Source organism: Urocitellus parryii, chromosome 1 (genome assembly GCF_045843805.1).
Source record: "Urocitellus parryii isolate mUroPar1 chromosome 1, mUroPar1.hap1, whole genome shotgun sequence".
NCBI lineage: Eukaryota > Metazoa > Chordata > Mammalia > Rodentia > Sciuridae > Urocitellus > Urocitellus parryii.
The window spans coordinates 131,058,526-131,078,708 of record NC_135531.1 but is presented as its reverse complement, the minus strand read 5'-3'; the positions used below and the strand labels follow the sequence as shown (position 1 = coordinate 131,078,708).

The 20,183-nt window shown below is 38.5% G+C and overlaps 1 protein-coding gene and 1 non-coding gene across 3 annotated transcripts in view; one reads left to right on the top strand and one right to left on the bottom strand.

Moving 5' to 3' along the window:
- Positions 1-18,546, top strand: part of Rnf130 (ring finger protein 130) — a 128,521-nt gene extending 109,975 nt beyond the window's left edge. The window contains exons 8-9 of one of the 2 annotated variants that reach the window (XM_026412301.2): positions 11,049-11,136; positions 17,143-18,546. In XM_026412301.2, the coding sequence (XP_026268086.1) occupies positions 11,049-11,136; positions 17,143-17,149 (95 nt within the window). In that variant the 3' untranslated portion in view covers positions 17,150-18,546. Of the gene's footprint in view, positions 1-11,048; positions 11,137-11,239; positions 11,491-17,142 lie in introns of those variants that run through there. The other variant, XM_026412299.2, reaches the window with a different exon arrangement.
- Trnaa-agc (transfer RNA alanine (anticodon AGC)) lies at positions 9,780-9,854 on the bottom strand. Its single transcript has one exon. It is a non-coding gene; the product is annotated as a tRNA-Ala (tRNA).
- Positions 18,547-20,183: the final 1,637 nt, after the last annotated feature.

The following is a 20,183-nucleotide window of genomic DNA, read 5'->3' as shown; positions in this document are numbered from 1 at the left end:
AAATAGAAATGTGAGAACTGAAAATACATTTTGAAAATATATATTGGGAATAAGAACTCAGTAGAAGGCTTAATAAATTTAAACATAGCTGAAGAGAGGATTCTTGAACTGGAATACAAATCAGGAGAAAATATCTGGTTGAAGAACAAAAAGAGTCTTTTGACCATGATGAAAAAAAAAATCTAATGTGCTTATAATTCAAGACATAGAATGAAAGGAGACAGAATGAGGCAGAATCGGTATTTGAAGAGACAAATAGCTGATAAGTTTTCAAAATTGGCAAATAACTGCAAACTACAGACTCAAGAGGTATTATAAACACTAAGCATAATAAATAAGAAGGAAACTATACCAAGATGCTATAGTTAAAAAAAAAATAAGGCAAAGAAAAACTTAAAAGAAGTCAAAAGAAGCATCATTTGCATCTCAATTTTTAAAATTAAGGTGAAAGCTACATAAAGTTACCTATTTTAAAGTGGCATTTAGTATAAAGACAGTCCTCAAATTATGATGGTTCAATTTATAGTGTTTTTCAACTTTACAATGATATGAAAGCAATTTTTACTCAATAGAAACTGTGCTTTGAATCTTAATCTTTTCCCATAGTAGCAATATGCACACTCTCAAGTTGCTGAGCAGTGACAGTGAGCCACAGTCACAGCCAGCCACAGAATCACAAGCATGAACAACCAATACTCTACAGTGTACTGTATAAGTTAGAGTATATGATATACTCAATACTTTATTTTAAAGTAGACTTTATGAGCTGGGTGCAGTGACACTCATCTAAGACAGGAGGATCCCAAGTTCAAGGCCAGCCTCAGCAACTTAGCCAGACCCTGTCTCAAAATAAAATTTAAAAACTACTGGGGATGTTGTTTAATGATAAAGCACTTATCTAATATGTATGAGGCTCTCTGTTCAAGCCCTAGTACAGTCTACTCAATAAAGTGAGCTCAGATGGTTTTGCCCAACTGTAGGCTAATGTAGATGTTCTGAACACATTTAAGGTAAGCTAGACTAAGCTATGATATTTGGTTGGCTATGAGAATTAAGTACATTTTTCAACTTATAGTATTTTAAACTTAACAATAACAATCCAGACATAACCCTACTATAAGTTAAGGAGCATCTGTATCACAGTGGAATGTAAACATACCTCTACTCCAAAATGTTTTCATCTCCACAAAGGAAACCCCTGTTTCCATTAAGCACTTGCTGTAAATTCCACCTTCCCACCAGCCCCTGGAAATTACCAATCTTCACGGTGTCCTTAGATACACTTACTTGGACCATTTCATATAGAGAAAATTAAATAAAATATGTAATTTTTTGTGCCTGGCTTCTTTCGCTTAGCATAATATTTTAAAGATTCATCTACATTGTAGCATATATCAGTACTTCATTCCTTTTTGCGACTGAATAATTATCCTATGTATGTGCGCGGGCACGCTTACGCGATACGGTTTGTTCATCCACTATTCATTGATGGGACGTCTGGGGTGGAAACAACCCAAATGAATAATAGTGTTACTGTGAACTTCAGTGTACAGGAATCTGTTTGCAATTTTTTTTTCAAGAGAGAGAGAATTTTTTTAATATTTATTTTTTAGTTTTCAGCAGACACAACATCTTTGTATGTGGTGCTGAGGATCGAACCAGGGCGCACGCATGCCAGGCCGAGCGCTCTACTGCTTGAGCCACATCCCCAGCCCATCTGTTTGCAATTCTTTGTTTAGAATTCCTGGGTCATTTGGTTCTATGTTTTAACTCTTTGAAAAACCGCCAGACTCTTTTCCATGCTAGCTGTGAAACATTTTACATTCCTACCAGTGATGTTCTAATTTCTCCACAGTGCTTATGATTCCTCCCACTTTTTCTGAATAGTACCCTTTTCTGGTGGGTATAGCAATACCTCATAGTTTTGATTGCATTTCCCTAATGCATCTTTTTCTTTTTATATTGGCCACTAATGTATCTTCTTTGGAGAACAATCTATTCAGAGCTTTGTCTGATTTTAAAACTTGTCTGGGTTTTGTTCTTATTGTTGAGTTCTTTGTTCCAGATATTAGACCCCTATCATATACACAATTTGCAAATATTTTCTACCATTATATAAACATTTGGTTCAGTTCCTTGATAGTGACTTTCAAGAACTTGTTTTTATTTTGAAGAAGTCTAACTTAACCTGTTTTTTTCCCTTTTGGTTGCTTGTGCTTTAGGTGTCATTTCTAAGAATGACATTTCTAAATGACATCTATTTTAAAATCTATTTCAAATTACAAAAACTTCTAAGATTTTTATAGTTTTGCAGTTTTAGGACTTAAACTTCAGTGTTTGATCAAGTTGGAGTTAATATTTATATATGCTATGAGGTAGGAATCCAGTTTCATTGCATTCCCCTAATGACTAATGATGTTGAGCATCTGTTCATAACAAATTGCACTTTCCCAAGAATTCTTTGCCTCATTAAATGGTCTTTGGCACCCTTGCAAGAATTAATTTAGCTGGGTGCTGTGGCACACACCTATAATCCTAGCAACATCAGAGGCTGAGGCAGGAGGATCATGTGTTCAAAGTCAGCCTCAGCAAAAGTGAGGCCCTAAGCAACTCAGTGAGACTCTGTCTCTAAATAAAATACAAAATATGGTTGAGAGTGTGGCTCAAAGAATGAATTGATCATGGATGTATTATTTTATTTCTAGGCTCTCAATTTTATTCCATTAATCTCTATCCTATCTTGATATGAGTACCACATTGTCTTGATTACTATAGTTTTGAGGTAGTCTTGGAATTAAGAAATGAGTCCTCCAGCTTTGCCTTTCTTCTCCAACATAAGATAAATTACTTCTGGGGTTGGGGTTGTGGCTCAGTGGTAGAGCACTTGCCTAGCATGTGTGAGAAACTGGGTTTGATCCTCAGACCACATTAAAAGATAAATAAAGTTATTTTTTTAAAAAGATACATTACTTCTAAAGTAACAACAGGATACTTAGAGTTGGTGTCTTTCAGAAACAATGGGAACCATGTGGGAAACTGAAGTAGGAAAATCACACAAGTTCAAGGTTACCCTGGGCAGAACTTAGTGAGACCCTGTTTCAAAATAAAATAAAAAGGACTGGGTATGTAGCTCAGTGGTAGAGTGGCAAGTGTGTATGAGCCCTGGATTCAATCCCCAGTACGGGGAGAGGGAAAGAAAGAAGGGAGCCAGAAAACAGTGAAAAAAAGGGGGAAAAAATGCTAGCCTAAATGCCTAGGGAAAAAATTACCACAATTAAAGATGAAATTGAACATTTTCCAACAAATACTAAAGAGGGAAATGTTCAGGCTAAAGGAAGAAGATTCCAGGTGAAAATATGGAAATGCTAGAAGGTTAAAGAGCAGCAGAAAAGGTAAATACGTAGGTGAATCTAAATTGTGATTGACATATACAGTACTAATAATAATACCTTACAAAAATTACTTGACATCAAATGCACAAAAGGTAGTAGGGAATAAATAAAATAAAAGTGTTCTGAGGGGCTGCGGTTGTGGCTCAGTGGTAGAGTGCTTGCCTAGCATGTGTGACGCACTAGGTTTGATTCTCAGCACCACATATAAATAAATAAAATAAATATCCATTGATAACTAAAAAGTATTTTTTTATAAAGTGTTCTGAGAGACTTACATTGTCCAGGAATAAGTAAAAGTACTAATTTATAGTAGACTTTAATCAAGGATACATGTCATAACAACCAAAAAATTAATAAAATAACTTTTAGACTAGTGTAGCCACTAAAAGAATAATAAAACAATACATAATAAACTAATAGCAGGAAAATATTACAAAGTTATACGAAAGGAGAGGAAATGGGCTGGGGTTGTGGCTCAATGGTAGAGCACTTGCCCAGCACTTGTGAAGCACTGGGTTCAATCCTCATCACCACATAAAAGCATAACTAAATAAAATCAAGTTGTTGTATTATCTACAACTAAAAAGTAAAGAAAAGTTTTTAAAAAGGAGGGGAAAATGTTAAGAGGAAAATAGCATAGAACAGGTTGGACAAATGAAATAAGCAATAAAATTACAGATTTAAATACTAATATGTTAGTAGTGAATATAAATGAATGGCTAAATACACAAAGATACACTACTTTTAAATTTATATACATGCATGTATGTATATGTGATATGTCCTTGCTATAAGGAGACAAAAATGTGAAAGTAAAATGATAGGAAAAATACCATGTAAATGATAATAAAAATAAAATTGTTCTAAATATCTGCTGCTGTTTTAAGATAAAAGACATTTCATAATAATTAAAAGGTTAATTCATCTTGAAGAAAACAGTTTTAAATAGATGTACTTAATGTATCCTCCAATATAAGGAACAAAATTTAATGGATAAAAGGAGAAATAGACAATTCCACTATTATTTAAATGTATCTCTTGATAATGAACAAATACTCATGTATGAACATCACAATTAACAGACCAAGACGTTTTAAATACATATTATATATAGTATATAAAAACTCATCAAGCAAAGGATATTTGCTATTTTTAGATACACCTCTGCTGAGTCATAAAACATGATTTCAACAAAAATATATGGTTTGAAATCATGCAGACTTGATTTCTTACCAGTATAAAACAGTATCAAAAAGATAATTAGCAAGGGGTGGGCGTTAGGGAAAGTAATGGGAAATGCTGTGGAGTGATATTGGACAAATTATATTGTCATATTGTGTGCATGTTCGAATATGTTAACAACAGATTTCATCAATATGTACAACTATAAAGCACCAATTTAAAATGGGGGGAAAAGTAATTAGAATGATCCTCAGATGTTTGAACTTAATCAGTGTGGTGCTGGGGACACATATCTAAATGGTAGAGCACTTTCTTGACATGTAAGAGACACCAGGTTCAATCCCTAGTACCAAAGGAAGGGAGGGAGGGAGGGAGAGAGGGAGGGTGGAAGTTTGCTTCTAAAAAAGAACTCATGAGTCAAAGAAGAAATTGCAGTGGAAAATATAATAAGTGTTTGATTGAATGTTGATAAAATATGACATATTAAAATTTGTCTGAAGCAACTGAGCCATGTTGTAGGGAAATTTGTGACCACAAATGCAGAAAATAGGGGCTAGGGATGTGGCTCAAGCGGTAGCACACTCACCTGGCATGCATGGGTGCTGGGTTCAATCCTCAGCACCACATAAAAAAATAAAGATGTTGTGTCCACCAAAAACTAAAAAAAATAAATAAATATTAAAAAAATTCTCTCACTCTCTCTTAAAAAATGCAGAAAATAAAAAGTCCAATGAAACAAATACAGATCATAAGTGAATTCCTTGGAAAACACACAATTGAAAAAAAAGAACAAATCACAGAGTTGTTTCTTTAATAAGACTAATTGAATTAACTTGATCTGCTGATAAGAAGAAACATTCAATATTAGGAATGAAAAAGAAGAAATATCACTAAAAAGCATATACACATTAAAAATAATAAATACAAAGAAACAGAAAGTAAAATAGTGCTTACCAAAGGTTGTGGGGAGGAGAAAAGGATAGTTGTTTAATGAGTGTAGAGTTTTGAGATTTGTAAGTTGAAAAAGTTCTGGAGATTTATTTTATAGCAATGTGAATGTACTTACCCTTTCTGAACTGTGCACTTAAAAATGGTCAAGATGGCAAATTTTACGTTATGTACTTTTTGCCACAAGGAAAAATAATAATAATGAAAGAATGTTATGAGACCTTGACCGTAAAGTATAAAAATGAGCTGAAGTTCACAAATTCCTTGAAAAAACACAAATATCAAAATTTATATAGGAAGAAATAGGAAATCTGAATTCTCCCACATCTAGGCAATATATTAGACCCATCATTTAAAATACTTACTCAAAGAAGAACTTTAGGCCTGCATGGTTTCACTGGAGAATTCTTTCTAACATTTAAGAAAGAAATAACACTACTCTTACACAAATTTTTCTGGAAGAAGAAAGTTACCCAAATCCTTCTATGAAATTAGCTTAGCATTAACACCAAGTCATTACAAGGACATTCCAAGAAAGGAAAATTGTAAGTTAATTTAGCTTATGATATAGATGGAAATGTTTTAAACAAAAGATTGCCTGAATAAAACTGATGGTATGTGGGGAAGGAAAACATTACAACCAAATTGAACCTTATTAAAAAATGCAAGATTAATGACTTTTCTCTCCAAGAGGACCAAACTCTCTCGGTTGAGAGTTTCTTTCCCCTTCTAGTAAACTTTGCTATACTTAAAAAAAAAATGCAAGGTTGAAAATCTGTGTGATTCACTGATTCACTTTTATTGACAGATTAACAGGAAAGTCATTTAGATATAGAAAAATCATTTGCAAAAATTCAACACCTGTTCCTGGTTTTTAAAAAGAACTTTTAGGTAGAGGTGCGGTGGACATCTGTAATCCACCTACTCAGGAGGCTAAGGCAGGAGGATCACAAGTTTGAGTCTAACCATGACATTGTAACAAGACCTTGTCTCAAAATAAAAAACAAAAAGGGGTGGAATGTAGTTCAGTGGTAAAGTACCCATGGATTCAATTGCCAGTACCAAAATCAAAACAAAACAAAAACACTTTTTAACAAGCTAGGAAAAACAAGACTTTTTTTTAAGATGTTAATGGATCTTTATTTTATTCATTTATTTATATGTGGGGCTGAGAATCGAACCCAGTGCCTCACGCATGCTAGGCAAGTGCTCTACCACTGAGCCACAACCCCAGCCCAAGACTTTTCTTAATAATGGGCATTTTTCAAAATCAGAGCAGACATCATACTTAATGGGTCAAGTATTAGAAACATTTTCCCTGAGATTGTAAATGAGAATACCTGCTGTGTGACTGAAAGTTGTATTTCCATATACCAAAATAAGCAATTAAAAGTGAAATATTTAGGGGCTGGGGTTGTGGTTCAGTGGTAGAGTGCTCGCCTAGCATGTGTGAGGCTTTGGGTTTGATCTTCAGCACCACATAAAAATAAATAAATAAAACAAAGGTATTGTGTCCAACTACAACTAAAAAATATTTTTTAAAAATGAAATATTCAAAAAGTTAGCATTTTGAAAAAGCATCAAATGAATGCCGTATGAGGAATATATCTAAGAGAAGATATGCACTCTTCTGTAAGAAAACTAGTATACATTATTGGGAAAAATTAAAGATCACCTAAATAAGTTTATATAATAGGTTAACAAATTGGAAGATCTATTGTAAATGTGTTATTTTACCCTAGATTCCCAATAAATTCCCTGCAGATTCAGTCGTATCACAGTAGAGAAGTATATATTAACTTCTCAAACTGATTCTAGAATTAATATAGAAAAAGGTCAAGAATAACAAAACAATGTCAACCACCACCTCCACACTGCCCGTGGTACTGGGGATTGAACTCAGTATCACACATGCTGGGTAAGCAAAGCACTGAGCTATATCCTTAGCCCTGTTTTATTTTATCTTATTTTATTTTGAGACAAAGTCTTAGTAAATTGCTCAGGCGGGCCTCCAACTTGCAATCCTCCTTCCTCAGCCTTCTGTGTAGCTGGGATAAGACAGTCTTGAAGAATAATAAAGCAGAAGGACTCAAAGAACTATAAATCAATATTATTTATAAAGCTACAGTAATAAAGACAGGTATTGATCCAAGGATGAACAGATAATAATCTGTCTTAAGAGAACAGATTATAGTTCAAAAAACCACACATAAGTATGTACACCTAACTCATGAAGCACTCACGTAGCACTACATGGCAATGGGGATAAGGATAGTTTTTTGTTGTTATTGTTTTTTACTAGAAATTGAATCAGGGGCACTTTACCTCTGAGCTATATCCCCAGTCCTTTTTTTTTTTTTTTAATGTTTTGTTGTTGTTGTTGTAGATGGGCACAATACCTTTATTCTATTTGTTTATTTTTATGTGATGCTAGGGATCAAACCCAGTGCTTCATGCATGCTAGGCAAGCACTTTACCACTGAGCCACAACCTCAGCTATCCCCAGTCCTTTTTTATTTTTTATTTTGAGACAGGGCTTCACTAAATTACTGCCAAGGGTCTTACTAAGTTGCCAAGTCTGTAATCCTCCTGCCTCAGCCTTGCAAGTAGCTGGGATTACAGGCATAGTCTAGCTAAGGACGGACTTTTAAAGATGTTTCTGGATCATCTTAATTTCTATACCAAAAAAAAAAAGTTAGTTTTAATTCCTACTTTATACTCTATTCACAAATTAACTTGAAATGAACAATATATTTAAATGTGAAAGGTAGCTGAGCACAGTGGTATGTGCCAGTAATCCCAGTGACTTGGGAGGCTAAGACAAAAGGATCACAAAATGTTGGGGATGTTGCTCAGTGGTTAAGTGCCCTTGGTCTCAATTTCTGATACCAAATAAAAAATGAGGCTTCTAAAAGATAAAATAGGTATCTTCAAACCGTTTAGTTTTTGGTAAAGAGATAGGCAGAGAGTTCTTTAAATAGGACTCAGAAGTACATGAAACATAAGATAAGTTGGTCTACACTAAAATTAAGAAATTCAAGATCACTGCAATATTTATAATTCACTAAGAATTCATTCAGAATAAAGATTTTAGGAAAAAACACAACATGATAGGAAGATGAGGAAAAGAAATAAGTAGACATTTCAGGATGAACTATATACACAAATAGCCTAAAACCATATGAAAAGTGTTCTTCCTATTTAGTTATCAAGGGAAGGTAAATTAAAACCACAATGAAATACCATTACATACCCACAAGAAGTGCTAAAATGAATAACAAAACATCAGATATTAGAACCAATATAGAATGAATGAAACTCTAACTTATTGGTGGCAGTAAAAAATTGATTACTTTAGAAAACTGCCAGTGTGATGAAGTGTATATATACATACCCTGAAACCCAACCATTCGATTCTTAGGCATAACCCAAGAAAGCTGCATTCCCATGAATGCAGAATATACACACAAGTCTGGTGTAATGATTCATACCTGTAATCCAAGCAGACTCTGGAGGTTGAGGCAGGAGGATCACAAATTTGAAGTCAGCCTCAGCATCTTAGCCAGGCCCTGTCTCAAAATTATATATAAAGAGTTGGGGATGTAGCCCAGTGATAAAGTGCTCCTAGGTTCAACCCCCAGTAACTTAAGGGGGAAAAAAGATACAAGAATATTTCCAGCAGCAATGTTCAAAGTAGCTCCCTGATAGATTACATACCATGAATGTCACAACATAGCATTGTTTCAAAGAATTTAGGCAGAAGAGTATATGATGTGTTTCCAATTATGTAAAATTTAAAATAGACAAAGCTAAACTGTATGTGAGTAGTCTGGTTCTGGTTTCTCCAGGGGAGGGGAGAGGGCACGATGTGATCGGGGGTCACCTGAGGGACTCATGGAGTGCTATTAATGTTCTTTTTCTTGATCCAGCTATGATTTCATGAGTGTGCACTCTGTGGAGCTTACAGTCTGTACACTTCTCTGTATAATGGTCATACTTCTCTTACGAGTTTACTTAAGAGCTCTGTGTCACCAATAACAATAACTTTTTAAAAATCATTTGGTCAGGAAACGGTATTTTTCCAGGTATCAAACAATATCTTGTCCTTCCTTGGCAAGCCAGCATTATGCCTTTCTCTGAAATTCAGCTGCTTGAATGTTTTTCTCTTGGTGTTATATTTTTCACAAGAAAACTAGTTAACAGCTCTCAGTTACTGGTTTAGGTTCTGACCCTTTTTAAAATGTTTTTACTTTTATAATTTGGTACTGGGGTTTGAACCCAGGGCCTCATGCATGCTAAGCACACACTCTACCACTGAGCTATAGCCCCAAACTCCATTCTGACTGTGTTTGAAGGGTTTGTTTTGGGGGTAAGGGGTGGTGGCACTTGACAAAGATTTGCTGTCCTCTGATCACTACCCTACCAGAAAAATGTCATTTCTACTTCTGATGGCTTTAATTCTTCCTGTGTAGCAGAAATCCTCCTTATCATTAGCATTTTTTTTAAATAATTCCCTCTTTAGTACTGTTGGATCATGCAAATCCATCTGAGGGCAGGGACTTAGTTGTCAAGAGGTCAAACATCTGTATTTTACTTGGGGCCTTCCCCTTCAAGGGCTGCTTTGTACAGATAGCATACATCTTCGAATTCATCCTAGGTTTTTTTTTTTTTTTTACAAGCAGAAGATTTTAATCATAATAAAGTTGAACAAGAAAATAGTGGTCCTACAAATTCATTTGTTAGTATGAACCTACAACCTTCCTTTCCTCCCTGCCCATCACACCATTTGTAAAATAAGAACAAGATTGAAGAACTTAAAATACCCAATGTCAAGACATAAGGCTCCATTAGTGTAGTTTTCATGTGGTGGTAAAGCACTTTACTTGCATGAATTCCATATTTTAAAAATCATTTAAAAAATGAATGCATGGACTTAATTAACTAAATAATATAATTAAAAACGTTCAAATCTATTATCAGAGCCTCAAAATCACCACATAAATCACCAAGTCAGCCCATCTGATGAAGGGGCTCTGCTTACCCACACCCCCATAGTCAGCTGAGAACAATTGCTTAGAGAGGAAAGGTTAGGTAGGCAGGGTAGGGTATGAATTCTTCATAGGAAGAAGTATTCAAATGTGTAAGAGAAATCTTCAAGAGCCCCAGGCAGCTTTTATTTTAAAGAGCTACATCAGTAAATTACTGGGGGATCCAAACATGGGAACATACATATTTAAAGTGTGCTTACAGGGCTGGGAATGTAGCTCAGTGGTAGAGCACTTGTCTAACATCCTCAAGGTCCTGGATTCAATCCCAACACCACAAAAAGTGAACTTACATGAAGTACTCTTACATTGAAGAATACATGCATTCTTTTTCTTTCTTTAATAATAAGAGGTCAATATAAAGGAGACATTTGAGAAAGTGAAGGATTTCAAAGATAATCCACATTCTTTCCCCCGAAGCCGGGTGAGAAATGGAAACTGATGACCTATACTAAGTCTGTTTTTATTGTTCCTTTTTCAGGTGGTCACTTCTTTCACCGAAATTCCTTGTCCCCTCGAAGCCTGGTGTATGAAAGCGAATTCTCCACAATTGAACCTTCTTTGGACATGTATGATGAGAACAAAACCTGATTTTTTAAAAATGGGCTATTAGGGGTCACTTCTTTTGTGATTTGATTTATGATCACCTTTCTTATTTTGTATTCTTCTCAGTGTCCATTTTGGAAGAATGATAGTGCTTCCAAGCACAGTTTGGGGTTCAGGGTTAAATTGCAAAGTTCCCCAAAGTGAGGCTTTGAGAACAGCATTATTGCCCAGGTGAGCCTTGTGGTATTGAATGCCTGCCCAAAGTTGGCCACTGAACATGGGCACCCAACAGGCCTGGCCATTTCCAGAGAAGAGGCAGGAGTCAGGGGTTAAGGTTGCATTGCAAACATGTCCCTGAATAATCACATGCTATTCTGTGTTGGGGTGGCATTGTTGTTTTTTTTTTTTTTGTGTGTGTGTGTGTGTGTGTGGTTTTTTTTTTTTAATATTTTTTGTGATCCTCACTTACAATGCATACTAAAGCCTGCAAGTGAAGCTTCCTACCAATGCAGAGCACGAGTCACAGCTCCTTGACATACTCTATTTTGTCCTCTGTTTCTATTCTACTTCCTGTTAAAGGGCCTCTTTCTTTAGGGAATTGAGAGAAAGCCTTGTGTTTTGTACCTCACCTAAGACTCTGACCAACCCATTTCCCAACAGAGCTCTGCCTCATGAGATACAGGCCATGGGGCCAGGGTCTCTTTGTGGTGGTGACAGTCAGTCATCTGCTTGGTCATTTTCCAGCATCTGTGTTGAGCATGACATAAGGTGACAAGTGTTTATGTAGCTACTAAACATTGAAGCCCCCCTAGTCTCAACAGCCTATGGACCTGTCCATTTGCCAACCCTGAGGTGTGGGGAAGTAGCACAAGAGAGCCTGGCAGTCCTCCCAGGCACACTGACCTCAAGAGGCACAGCCAGTGGTTGTCAACATCTGAACGATTTTGAATGTTTTACTAAGAAGATAAAACAACCTTCCTGCTGCTAGATCTCAGATGAGGACTCTTCTTCAGTCTTCATTGGTCCAGCCCAAACCCTTCCCTCCAGCTTCAGAGCCAGCATGAGGAAGGCACTGGAGCGTCAGCAGCCAGGCATACAGAAAAGGATGTGGCAGCCAGCATGGTGGGCATCGTGAACACACATGCTCTTCCTACACACACAGGATGACATCAAGTTAACATGATGAGAAAGTTGTATCCTATGAGTAATCCCAGCACGGAACCAAAATAAGCAAGTTTATAAAACAAATCTACACCTCCTTTTTGCAAAAGGTCACGCCATAGTTCAGTCTGCTGCTTCTTATTCATATGAGCTGTGTAGAAGGTGTAAAGGCATTCAGATCCTTGTTATGAGACTGGCAACTTTCATTTCCAGATTCCTTGGATTTGACAGCAAGCCAAGCCGGCACACAAATCCCTGCCCTGTTATTTGTATTTGCTCTTATGTAGAACACAAGTTTGAAATGAACACTTGCCATCTTTGCACATGTGGCTTCTCTTTAACAGCGTCTTTCTTGTAACATGTCACTAAGACACTTAAGACACAGGTGTACCCAAAACAAAAGAAAACTTCAGAGAACAAGGATGGTGACAGCTTTTAGGAATGCTACGGCAGGGTGAGCAGCAGCATTTTGTTTTAATAATTTGAGACTGGAACAGGGCAGATCTTTAAGGTCTAAACTAATTTTGCTTTTTACTGCTTACCAAGGGCTTTAGTTTGTTTTCTTATAGTCTTTGTACTATAAAAATATTTTTGATAAACAGTTTCAAGAGAGTGTCTTTCAGAAGACAGGTTTGCCTCACTGATTCTCAGTGAGAACGTTGTCTCAGTCTGCCAGAGCTCCAGATGTGCACCTGTATTTGTGTTTGGTTTGGCTCACTGTACAGATAAGATAACTCCGTTCTGATTATTGCCATGTTATCTGTACCATGACCTTGGTTTCCCCAAATCAAAACTCAGATCCTGACATAACATTTTCTTCTCCATCTGTGCCATCTTATAAAGACATGTATGCTAAACTCTGCTCAAAACAGTTTCTTTACTAAAAAGGAATGAAATTGCTTGAGGAGAAATTTTTAAATTGTGTCCTTTAAAATCTATTGATTAAATATTTGAATTTCTGAGAAATCTGGAGCACATGTTCACTATAGAATAGCCAAGGAAGCATTTCTTACAAGGGTGTTTACTCAGAACGGTGCTCCAGATCCCAACTTGACACCCTTTTCTGAAAATCCAGGCCACCTTCCAGCTCAGCTATAGAATGGCCTGTCTTTGTCAGGAGGGACACTGACTTCTTCATCAAGGACATGTACTTCGGGAATAGAGAATGGCATTTTTTATCCCAGATAACAGTCTCCCTTCCAGCGGCTGTGCTGCCAGGACTCCTTGCTGAGCCACTCCCGGGACCTTGACAGGGAGCCAAGACCGCTGTGTTTGCTTGCTGTGCCAGCTTGGTGAGGGCATGCTTGTCAGCTGGTGCCTCTGATTCTGAGCAGCTCAGGAAGCAGAGAGCAGCTTCTTCTGTGACAGGTGAGTATCTTGGTTGCTACAAGTCTTACCACCAGTTGTAGTTATTAGTCAGGAAATATGATTTCTCATTTTCTCTGGTGGTGGTGGAGAAGCTGTTTGAAGAAGGGAAAGAGCCAAAGAGTGAGCTATTTACACTACAAACCTTCCATACCTCCAATGGACTGTTTTGAGCTAGGCCTGTTGCCAGCCTCTTCTAGACCACTTGCACCCTGATCCACAGGCAGAGCAGAAACTTTGGCATGTGGAGTAGGGCTGGGAGTAGTCAGAGCGTCATCAGCTAGGAATCAGGTTATGATAGTAAAAATGCAAAGGCATAAGCTTTTTGGATCTTTACTGTCCTTAGGGAGGAACTTCTCAAAGCCCTCCTTTCCTCCTATTTCAGGATCAGGAGAGAAGGGACTTATGTGGAAGGCCAGGTTTGAGATTTAGTGGAGCATATCCATCCAGGGCCCCACATCTGCTCCCCTCTCAGGGAGACAAGATCCACAATCAGGCAATTAAAACTCCTCACAAGATCTTGTGAGCTTTTCTTTTAAAGCTAGACTTCATCTCTTCACTGCTTTGCTCCATCAACTAGTTCCTCTGGTGGTTTTCAGGCCTGGTCAGAAGGGTCGTCCATGAGGCACTTCTGTGAACACTGTACTAGCCCTGTGGCTAAAGCTGCACTCACCAACTTCCTTTATGCCACAATAGTCCCAGCTGCCAAAATATGGAGTGGGGAAGGTATTAAAATAAGATTACTGAGTTTTACTAACTTGACTAATGTCCTGTGGGCTTCATAACCTCTCACATCCAATGCTTTCATTGATCTACATGCCAAACAACACTGGTTTTAACTGAAGAAAAACCAGCATGTTCTCTTGCTATTAACCTTTACTTACTTGGGCAGTGTTCTGCTGTAGGAAAGCAAGGAGGCATGTTTGAGTTAGGAGCTGCTCTCACAAGTGGTTGTTGCTTATAGATGTCATTGAACAAAAATACTGATTATAAGAATGTAGCATTTAGAAGAAAAAAAGTAAAACTACAAAGGTTCACAGACCTTTACTAAATTCTCACTGTGTGCCTAACACATATACTTTGAATTAAAGTGGACTCAGTGATCATGAAGATTCAGAGGGTTTGGGGTGTAGCTAAGTGGTAGAGCATGTGATTAGCATGCACAAGTCCCTAGGTTCAATCCCCAACACCAGAACAAAAACAAAAAAGTAAAGTTTTGGTTGTTTCAGAAAACTGGCACATCAACAAGCAACTAAGATGAAAGAACAAGTGAAATGAGGCTCAGTGTTTTGAAGAGGAACAGGAGCACAGATGAAGGGGATAGCACTGCTGCCTTGAAAACCCTGAACAGAAGGGCCAGGTGAAGGCTGAGAAGCTGAGGCAGTGGCTAGGAAGATGGGGTTGCACTTCCTGGGCCCCCAAATCTTTGCTTGGTGAGGGCTTGACTCCAGTCTCTGGAAAGAGAATGAGCTGCTTGGGAGAAGGAAAGTATATGGGCAATAGAGTGGCCTGGAGTACTAAGGCCTGCCTCTAAGAGGCCATGTCCAAGGAAAGGACTTTCCCAATTAACCCACAGACCTGGGATTAACTGAAAGTAGGAATCAAAGGAAGGAGCCATAGAAAGAAGTGGAAGCCTGAGTTTCCAATCTCAGTGAGTGGATTGGTATTAGACCCAGGGAAAATCCTTTTTGAGTCACTTTAGGGCAGGGTGCCTAGAGGGAGACATGGAGATACTGGGCTAATCTCAGGCAGAGGTTTGGCTCCTCCTGCATCAGAATTCCTGTGAAGCCATGTTTTAAATACACATGCCACCTAGCCCTACCGAAGTTGTCTCCGTGTAATCACAATCTCTTCAGTGCCCCCATCTTTCCTCACCCCTGCCCCATGCAGAGGTTTGTACACTAGACACATGCACACACAGACACCCTAACTAGAGGGTACACTCAGTTCAGATGATGGTGGCAGCCAAATGGGCTGGAATTACCCTGTGACACAAAAACCAGGCTTGCGATAAAAACCCTGGGGACACTGACATTCAAGATATGGACAGAAGGTGCTACTGAAGTCAACCAGTTTAGAAAACCCTTTGAATGTAATTTCCCTCTCCAAAAAAAGGCAGAATGACTGGCTCTCATTCTCATCTTCAGTGTCACCCAAAGCCAAAGTGTAATGTGGTTAAACTCAATCTTTGCTCCCATTCTCAGGCAGCACAGGGAGATAATTGAAAGGGATCAGTATCACAGTGTATCCTGACACCACAGCTGAAAATAAGTGCCTTCCCTCAGCAGATCCTGATAAGGGCAATTGTTACAAGTTAGATGTATGGAGTTTTGTCCTTTATTTTGACCTTGTGGGTACATCATTCCAAAGATTTGACACACCATCATGTTATCCCTTTGGGGAAAGAATAATCTGGGATGTGGTTAAGATCCTTACAAAAGACTGGGAAACACCATATGGATTTTAAACATAGTAACATCAGAGAAAAGACAGGAGGAAGTTGGTGGGGTAAGATGCCTGCATTTTTCTGTCTGTATGGAATTGTGTTTTCTCCTAACTACTCTGTGAAACTTTAGGGAAAGCAAATCATGATGGAGCCCCTGAGCTGATAAGTTGGGGAAAGTTTTACCAGCCTCCTGGAGCCTGTCTGAAGGGGGCTGAAGTTGGGGGATCAGGAGGCCCCCTGTAGTCCTGGAGCTCCTCCAGGCATTGATGGAGTTGAGAAGTTTTCCTCTCTCTTATGGGTGTCCAGGGCTATCCCAGCAAACTGAACCTCAAAAAGGAGGGGCCGAGCGGGCCTCCAGCAGGTGTGGAATAAAAGCAGTCCCCTACATTTTCCAGAACTGTGACCCTACCAGCCCAAAGTGACTGTGGAGTGGGAGGGAGCCATCAGCTTCAACCACTGAAAGAACAACCCTTTTACATCTAAGACATGTATGGAAGACCCCCTTAGGGACCACCTGGCCCATCACATGGGTTTTCCCTCCTACAGTTCACCTTAGGTTGCAGTCATTTTTCTGTTTTCTTCACTCAAACTTGGGGAAGAAGGGAAATGCTTTAGTACGAAAAGGTAAAAGTCTTTGAACCTCATACAACTTGATTATTAAAACTTCAGAAAGGTTCATTGCTGCTGAAGTTGCTCAGGCCTCTGCCCTGGGCTCTCTGAGCTCTGCCTGCTAACTCCTCCATATGCACACATTACAAAGGATTGGGACTGGAGGTGTCATAGACCCCAGAGCCAAGGATGTGGGTGGACACTTCTGTAAGCCACACACATCCTCCTGTGGAAAAGCCGGGAGCAGGAAGCCATCATCAGCACACTTCTCTCAGCTCTGATGTCCATCCCCTGGGATACTTAACCAACTCATTTCTTACCAGTCCACTTACCTCCACTCGTGGGGTACTCACATGCATAGGGAACATATATGTTGGTCACCTGGCAAGTCTGACTTGGCTTTCATCAATTCCTCATTCCTGTCATCTTTTCTACCCTCTCTTTCCAGGTACTAGCAACTGTCAAGAATTACAGATGAGGGGCTGGGATTGTGGCTCAGTTGTAGAGCGCTTGCCTAGCACATGTGAGGCACTGGGTTTGATCCTCAACACCACATAAAAATAAGTAAAATAAAGGTATTGTGTCCATCTATAGCTTTAAAAAATAGAATTACAGATGATTGTTCTGAGATATTGTTTTCAAAATTAACACAACTTAATGTGAATTTAAATTTGCTTTTGGAATTACCCTTCCTTCCTCCACAATTAAGTCCAAGTATATTTGTACTGTGTGATATTAAAGAACTTTTCTAATGACTAGGAGGAACTGAACCAAGAAATTTATTTAAAAGGTGGAGAGGATCTAGGTAGAATATATCATCCCAAGCCATTTGTTTTCCTTCAGGTGATCAAGCTCTTCCAAAATAGGAAGGCTGCCAATTGCTAGATGTGTTCTGTGGATCCAGTCACTAGATGTGACCTGGTTCCACAGCCCAGCACCTTTGTGGGGGGCCTAGCTTGTGACGATACATGCCAACCTGGAAAGAGGCAGAGAGGGCACTGTCTCCCTTCATCCTTCCAGCAGCCCAGGCCTGTCTTGCTGACCCAGCTGGAGGAGGGGCTCCCTTGGCTGGTGCTTAGGCCAGAATCTGGTGTCTTGAGCCAAGAATGGGAAGCAGGATGGACTCCAGAGTGGCAGTAGCTCTGTCCAAGAAAACTGGACAAGCATGCTTACCGACACAAGAAAAGACTCCCAGCTAGGAGATAACATTGACAGTATGGAGAACATCGTTGCCTAATAGAAATATCCTGTTCCCTCACAAGAGAAGGACTACTTCCAATCCCAGACTACATATGTCACAATTGGTTTTGACCCTCAGTAGCTTTTATACTCAGAAAATACTAAAGTCACTCCTTTCATATTTGGGTCATTTGAAGAGCCCCTCTTACTCCAGGTTCCTGCTAACTATGCACAACATCTGAGACGATGGCATACAAAACTATTTTTCTAACTATAGCACAGGTAATTTGGGATGGGGGAAGCTTGGAATATATGTAAGTGTGGCAAATGATTTATCTTCTACCTTGAGAGATAAAAGGGAAACTATGCACTTGACTTTTAATTCACCATTGGATAGCTTGTGTCAGGAACAACACATATCAAATATTCAAGAAGAGAAAAATTGATCATTAGCTTAATTGGGGGGTTCACTGTGGGGGGATTTAGCCTGTCTAGAACACAGATACCTTCAAATACAATGTGAACTGAGTTCTTGACAATCAGATTTTATCAACCCTTGGAAATGTTCTGGGCAGCACAACTCTTATGTCCACATGGTTATAATTAAATAGTGAAATTGTATGGTATATAACTAAATGCTAATAGTGTATACCTGTATGTGCGAAATTTGCTAATATAACCATTTCAATAAAAGCCTATTGAAAAAAACTCTTGGCCACATGGAGTACTGTTGGTGGTAATATGTATCAGTAAGGACTCTTGGTTGCAGGTGAAAGAAAATTCAACCCACGCTGGCTAAAGTAAAATGGGAATGTAGTGGTTTCCAAAAGCTAAAGCCTGTGGCAGGTGTGATATGATTTGACCCTCAAACATTGATACCAGGACACATCTTCCAGCTTTGCTTCCTCTAGGAAATCTCCATCTTGTGGTAACAAGTACTTCCAAATTCTTTAGGGCAGATTTCTCTATAGAATACAATGACACATGTTCAGTGTGCCAGTAGTGTCATCAGCACTCCACTGAAGTGTTCCAGACCAGAATGGCATTTCCTGGGCCCTGTTTGAAGGCACATGTCCATCACCAATCCAGCCACTGTGATCCCAGAGATGGGTTTCACTGATTGCCTCAGCCAGCGTGGGTTCCACTTTTGCAGCCCAGTGGTGCATTCAGCTTCACCTGCAAGACAGGAGCTGAAGGCTGAGATGTAACTCAATGGAGAGCACTTGTGCAGCATGTACAAGGCCCTGGATTCAATCCCCAGCTCCACAAAGAAAAAGAAAAAAGATGGGAGTTAAGGTCTAAGAAATGGCTCCTACAACAAAAATAATTGTGCTGCCCAGAAAGGAGAAGTGGCTGTTGGGGGCCAAAAGCAGCAAGTTTCCAGTATATATTAAAAAAAAAGTTGGAACCAGAAAGGTCTGTATATCAGTGCCATCTCTGCCAATTACTAGTTTGAACTTGGCAAGTCATTTCACCTGCCTGGATTTCAGTTTTATCATCCCTAATTTAAGAATCATAAAATACCTACCCAATAGGATTGATGTGGGAGGAATTAGATTTAAAATTATGTCACAAGTAGGTTTCATATTATATGGCCATTAACAGTCTAGTATCCAGAATATATAAAGAACTCCTACAACTCAATACAAATAATATAATTTTTAAATGAGCAAAAGATAGGAATAGGCATTTCTCCCCCCCCCAAAAAAAAAAAAAAACAAGAAGCACATTAAAAGATTTTCAACATCATTAATCATTAGAACTGGATATTATTGGGACAATAACACTGATGAGATATTGAAAAATTAGAACTCCCATAATTACTGGTGGGAGTGTGAGATGGCACCACTGCTTTGGAAAACAGTTTGGTGGTTACTCAAAAAAATCAATTTATTTTTAGTTTGTTTTTTGGTACCAGGGATTAAATCCAGGAGAGCTTAACCACTGAGCCACATCCCTAGCCCTTTTTTGTATTCAGTTTAGAGACAGGGTCTCACTGAATTGCTCAAAGTCTTGCTAAATTGCTGAGGCTGGCTTTGAACTCACAATCCTCCTGCCTCAGCCTCCTGAGTCACTGGGATTACAGGTATGCACCACTGCACTGGGCAATCAAACATATCTTTAACACATGTTCCAATAATATGGCATAAATATATAGTATATCCAAGAGAATTTAAAACAAATACAAGAATTTATACAGCATTATTCACAGTCAAAAGCAGAAAACAAATGTTCATCAACTGATGAGTGAATAAACAAATGTAACATATTCATGCCATGAAATAATACATTCAGTCCTAAGAAAGAAAC